At 35.5% G+C, this 6,007-nt stretch overlaps 2 protein-coding genes across 2 annotated transcripts in view; one reads left to right on the top strand and one right to left on the bottom strand.

Moving 5' to 3' along the window:
- LOC141342407 (uncharacterized) overlaps window positions 1-6,007 on the bottom strand; it is a 226,404-nt gene that overhangs the window by 44,083 nt on the left and 176,314 nt on the right. The window lies entirely within an intron of this gene.
- On the top strand, window positions 3,312-5,259 carry LOC141329641 (uncharacterized). The gene is made up of 2 exons (XM_073835479.1): window positions 3,312-3,615; window positions 4,497-5,259. Exons 1-2 carry the CDS (start codon window positions 3,495-3,497, stop codon window positions 5,150-5,152), a joined length of 777 nt encoding a protein of 258 aa, XP_073691580.1. The 5' UTR covers window positions 3,312-3,494; the 3' UTR covers window positions 5,153-5,259.

Genomic DNA, 6,007 nt, shown 5'->3' with positions numbered 1-6,007 from the left:
TCTTGTCAAATGGCTCCGCAGATTTGTAGCATTATGCTGCGTTCCAGGCAGGTTTTTGAGCTCGAAATCACGGCTTCAAACCACAACTCATGACTTTGTAGCTTTCCAGGCAATCACGCCAAACTGCCTGAGCTCATTTATTATTTTTATATTATTATGAATTTGTTAGCAACGTTATATTGCCCTAATTTCTATTTTTCCACCGTTCACTACTTGCATAAACACCGCATCCATAGGGGCTGACAATGCTGTTTCGCAGGCTTTTACTTCAGAGCTTGTAACTGGGAGTACGCCGATCTAGTACGAGTTTGACTGCCTCTCCAGAGCACTTTCAAGGGTAGAAAGTTGGGAAAACACAGGTAACGGGTTGCCTGGAAGGCAGCGTTACTACAGCATTTCACCTTCAAGTTACAAATCAGGCATTGGCTATAGCTGGGCTCTTGTCCACTTTATCTTTATCTTGCTTACAAAATGTGAAATGCTTCCATACCTCAGACTTTTCATGTGAAGGTGTGGTTGATGTCGGGAACACACCTGAATCCGACATTTTAAGCAATGAATGAATAACGGACTCTCCAGCAATACGAAAAGAAAATCGATACGTGGCTGTTGAGAATCGATTTTGAATCGACTACATTTAAAAAAAAAAAAAACGATATATCGAAAAATCAATGTTTTTTGCTCAGCCCTACTTTTAATCAGGGCTCTGAACCGGTTCAAGGAACGAAAACGAAAAACGAAAACAAATGACATTGAACAGGAACAAAAACGAAAACAAAATCAATTTTAATCGTTCTGAACAGAAACGGAAACAGAAATTCCAAATTAACCGGTTAATAACGGTATTTTTATCGTTCTCTTTATTATATCAATTTGGCAGACCAAAAACATGAATTCAAATTGTGTGCGCAAATGCGACGGTGACGCATTCACCGTGAAATGCTCGCGAAGCAGACATAAGCAGAGCCTTTTCTGATGCGACGAGCTTAAGGTTACACCTGGCTGTTTCATGTGCAAAGGTATGTTTAGGTTTATTGTAGCCTAATTAAAACTTGTAGTTAAAATTATGCATTACGTTTTCTTTTGCTTTTATGCATTAAATGTAAAAGCATAACTATCTGGAGTTCTGTTTTGTTTGAGTGAAAATAGCCTATAATTGGCTATATTAGGTAAGGAATATGCCGTAGCCAGCTATGAGGTCACCGAGGTCCGGACCTCGGTCATTTTTGTATATTCAAAAATAAAATGCCAAGCTCTCTGAATGATTATTTAGCCGTTTAAACCACCTCATATCACATGAGTGTTTGCAATTCATGTTGCTGCGAGAAGCTAGCGCAGTGAACGGGGCTTGAGAGAGCGTTGAGTGAGAGCGCGTGTGCAGCCTCCGTTTGTTGCCAGATCCACCTATTATACGTGTTTTTTGACTCATTTTTCCAATTTATTGTGACACTTTGGGACGTTTATAAAGTGGAAAGTTGAATGTTAGTGTTACTGATATATTAATCTTATTTACAAAACACAAGCTTTGAACTTATTTCGGATATCTTTTTCTTTATTTTGTAATTGCTTGTTTTTCGTAGCAATATCCGGCAACATTGTACATTCATAAAAAAAATCTTTTAGACAATCTGTAACTTAATTGCTGACAGGAAGATAACACAATCGGTAAGACAAACGCAGCGATCATCGTTAATATCTGAAAGAAATGTATAACACTATCAAAAACAATAGCATAATACAAATCTGTTTGTTACAGAATGAAATAGGCTACTATGACAAATAACGTTACCGTTACTGGCCAGCAGGAAGACGTCTCATGCTCAACGTTAAGTCATCAAAAAAACATTAATTAAAGCGGTGTTTCTCAACCTTACTTAGTTCGGACCTCACTAATTTTCAAACCCTAGTTACGGCCTTCAGGTGAACTCGTTTACTTTCGGTTTTAAAGACAAGAAGTTCAGATGACACGAACACGGAATTTGGTTGAATCATTTGTAAACATAATGCCAAACATGTTATTAAAAGGCACACACTATCTATCTATCTATCTATCTATCTATCTATCTATCTATCTATCTATCTATCTATCTATCTATCTATCTATCTATCTATCTATCTATCTATCTATCGCGCCGTGTAATAAAATAACGTTATTAACCGGTATTTTTTCTAGAAAACCGTTCTCGGAACGTATTGTTTAATGAGGAACGCAAGAACAGAAACGTTATAATATCGATTCTGCTCGGAGTGAACCGAATGGATTTTTTTTTCGTTTTTAAGCCCTGCTTTTAATACACCCGCAGTTTGCTTATTCTGTCATGAAGACTGTTCTTGTGTCGTTAACCATTACTAAAAGTATGTTCTGCATGTTTCTTCTGATGTAAGGTCAAAAGTTTACAGATTTTCACGTATTAACAAAAACAATTTTTTTTCAAGGTTTGATTAAAGTCGCTTTTTTCAGGCTCTTTTCTGTGTTTTTTCTGGCATTTTCCTACTGAAATAAACGTTTAGTGCAGCAGCAGTGAGTGTGTGAGGAAAATAGGTAAATTCATTCAGAATTGAGTGTTTTTGTATGTTTGTTCGTTTGTAATCTGAAAAAAGACGTACTCTGCCCTGTCTATGTGACTACTAATCCATGATATACGTTTACACCAAGCACTGTAGCGTTAGTAGCATTTTTCTTTCATTTCGAAGCTGATTGAAGAGAAGTGGAAGAGGAACATCATGACAACACTGGAGAAAAAACACTCAAAAACTAAAAGAAAAAAGCTATTTTCTTGTTTAAAAGCTTTTGTTAATAGTATGTTTTATTAAAGTAATAGTTCACCCAAAAATTTAAATTTGATGTTTATCTGCTTACCTCCAGGGACCCAAGATGTAGGCGACTTTGTCTCCTCAGTAGAACACAAACGAAGATTTTTAACTCAAACCATTGCATTCTGTTAGTGATTTGATGGCAGTAGATGGCATCAAACCTTTGAAAGTAAAAAAAAAAACATGCACAATCCAAATTAAGCCCCGCGGCTTGTGACGATACATTGATGTCCTAAGACACGAAACGATCGTTTTTTTGCGGAAAAACTGAACAGTATTTATGTCATTTTTTTTAACCTTTTGCTAATAGAGTTAAAGTTAAAGCAGAGTTGACTGACAAATTTAAATATGTACACTCGCAAAGTGTGTTTTAAAAAAAATATTATTTCCCTCTTCTCGCTGGTTCACACTCCGGTCCAGCAGGTGGCGCTAAAACACATGCGTTTGTTTGCCAAACACCTTTAAACCTCAGAGGAAGAAGACTAGTTTCAGCGTGAGTTGTTGTTTTGTCGTGACGATAGGAACTGTTAGTTGAAATTTACTACTTCTAAATAGAAAAATACTTAATTGAATCAGACCAGTAAATAATGTTACCTATAATATTCTCATGTGACTAAGTTTTGAACCAAGCAGGAATATCTGGAGGAGTATCAGCTGAACTGAGATCTGCTGCTGTCAAGATGCTGTTTGTTAAAGAAGAGACTGAACTAGAACCCTGGAGAATAAAACAAGAACCAGAAATCTTGAAAATAAAACAAGAGGAACCAGAACCACGGAGAATTAAACAGGAGGAACATGGAGGTCGGTGTTTATTCTTCATTTCTCTTTAATGAGTTTGTGGTATTTTAAACTAACCAAGATTAATTATTTTTAAATTAATTATTATTAAAATGTCTTTAATCCAGCTTTCATAGGTCTTAAAAATCTGATGGATTTGCAACGAGAAGATTTATATTTTATTTCCTCTCATTGCTTTTTTATAATGATAAAACCATTCACTTTGTTTTTACATTAGTGTCATCGCAAACATTTTGTGGGCATTTAGTTTTTCTGCTCAAACATAATTAATGTACATTGATGACACTTTGTTAAATTACCATGGCACCAAAAAAAAGAAAAGAAAAAAAAATACAAGTAAATATGACATTTTTAATTTGTTTATCTCTGCCTTTTTTTCACTGTTGGACCAAATGGTAATAGAATAAAATATATTTGCTAAGGTTTCCCATATGCATCTGTATCATTACGTTTATCGTTATTTTTTGCATCTCTACGGTTTACTCTAAACTACTGAATATCAGGAATATCACAAATTCAGTGCAGACCTATGATTAACTAACCTATGATTTTTTTTTTTTACATAACCATAAATATTTTTTTCAATTATTTTAAAATCACAAGAAATGAACTCCTTCATTAGAAACAAACCCTACATTTAATAGTTGAATAAATTTACAGTATGAACCTTAGATGAACTATGATAGCAAGAAATAAATATATATAAAAAAATCATTCAATAATCACAACCAAGGTGAAGTGGTCAATTAATTGAGGTTTTGATTTTATCATCCAGCCCTATTTCCACTATTATATCATGCTTTTCTTTTATGTCATTTCAGAGTGCTCTGTTTTTTTTTTTTTTTTTAAGTTACTAAAAATAACCAATTTTAATTTTATTTCAGAGTCGACTGGAGAAAATAAGGAGATGTTATTTCATATTAAAACTGAAGAAAAACCTCTGGCTTGCTCTCGAACCAAAATGAAGAAAACAACAGCCCACAAATATTTCACTTGCACTCGCTGTGGAAAGACTTTCACAAGCAAAACAAGTCTTGAGCATCACGCAAGGGTTCATACTGGAAAGAAGCTATTCACTTGTGATCAGTGCGGGAAGAGTTATGCAAACTCATCAAACCTTAAGTATCACATGAGCATCCACACTGGTGAGAAACGTTATCAGTGTTCACACTGCGACAAGAGATTCAGACAGTCATCATATCTGAAAGAACATGAGAGGATCCACACTGGAGAGAAACCGTACACGTGTGATCAATGCGGGAGGAGTTTTGCACAAAATAATGGCCTTGTGGCACATATGAAAGCTCATACAAATGAAAAAACGTTCAGATGTGATCAGTGCGGAAAGAGTTTGAAATGCAAATATACACTTGAGCTTCACATGAGGATTCACACTGGAGAGAAACTGTACACATGTGATCAATGCGGGAAGAGTTTCACAAGTTCATCAAATCTTAAGAATCACATGAACATCCACACTAGAGAGAAGCTGTACCCATGCGATCAATGCGGCAAAACATTTTGTGGGCTTCAGGCCTGAAGAGACACCTGACAGTTCATACTCAAGAGAAGCCACATTCGTGTGATTTGTGTGGAAAGAGTCTTTCATGTCTACAAAGTTTGAAAGGGCATCAGAGAAGACACACTGGTGTGGAGAGAGCACATGTGCTTTGAGTTGACAAGACTTTTACTACAGCGGACTGTTTAAAACAGCACCAGAGGATCCACACTGGAGAAAAAACATATAAGTGTTCACACTGCGACAAGAGATTCAGTGATTCAGGATTTCTGAAAATACATGAGAGGATCCACACTGGAGAGAAACTGTATCAATGCACTGCATGTGGGAAGTGTTTTCAATCAATCATCTTCTCTACAAAGACACATAAATAACATCACAATAAGTAGATCATCTTTCATGATTGATACAGCATCCTCACCAAATTGAAACACTAATGCATCAAGCAATAGCATATTATGTGGATAAATCTGTAAGATTACAAGTGACAAGACAAAGAAACATGATCTAAAGTTTTCACAGCAGATCCAGCAATGGATTTCCTTCCCCAAAGAACAGTGTAATGTTGCTTCACAATGTAAATGATATCATTGTTTTTTATGAGTTTAACATGGCGTTCAGTTGTCTTATAATTCATGAGTCACTTTTAGTTTGCTTACTTTTTTTCGTGAAGAAAAGCAGCTTTTGACAAACCCTTCTTGTTCAGGAAGCTACAAGGTTTGTAAGAGAGCTGGGATTTATTTTCAAGTTTGTTCTTTGTAGCTTTTAAAACAAGTAGTTATTACATGTTATACAACAGCTCTTTCTGGTTTGACTGAATTGACTCAGTCAGTCGGTATGATCTGTGTTGTTGTTGTTTATTAAATATTATTATTC

This window comes from Garra rufa, chromosome 1 (genome assembly GCF_049309525.1).
Source record: "Garra rufa chromosome 1, GarRuf1.0, whole genome shotgun sequence".
In the NCBI taxonomy this organism is placed as follows: Eukaryota; Metazoa; Chordata; class Actinopteri; order Cypriniformes; family Cyprinidae; genus Garra; species Garra rufa.
The sequence above is the reverse complement of the archived record's forward strand: the minus strand, read 5'-3'. Positions and strand labels throughout refer to the sequence as shown.

Coding starts and splice junctions, on each gene's coding strand:
- LOC141329641 (XM_073835479.1), top strand. CDS start 3,495: ATGCTGTTTGTTAAAGAAGAGACTGAACTAGAACCCTGGAGAATAAAA. Junction 3,616..4,496: donor TAAACAGGAGGAACATGGAG/GTCGGTGTTTAT, acceptor ATTTTATTTCAG/AGTCGACTGGAGAAAATAAG.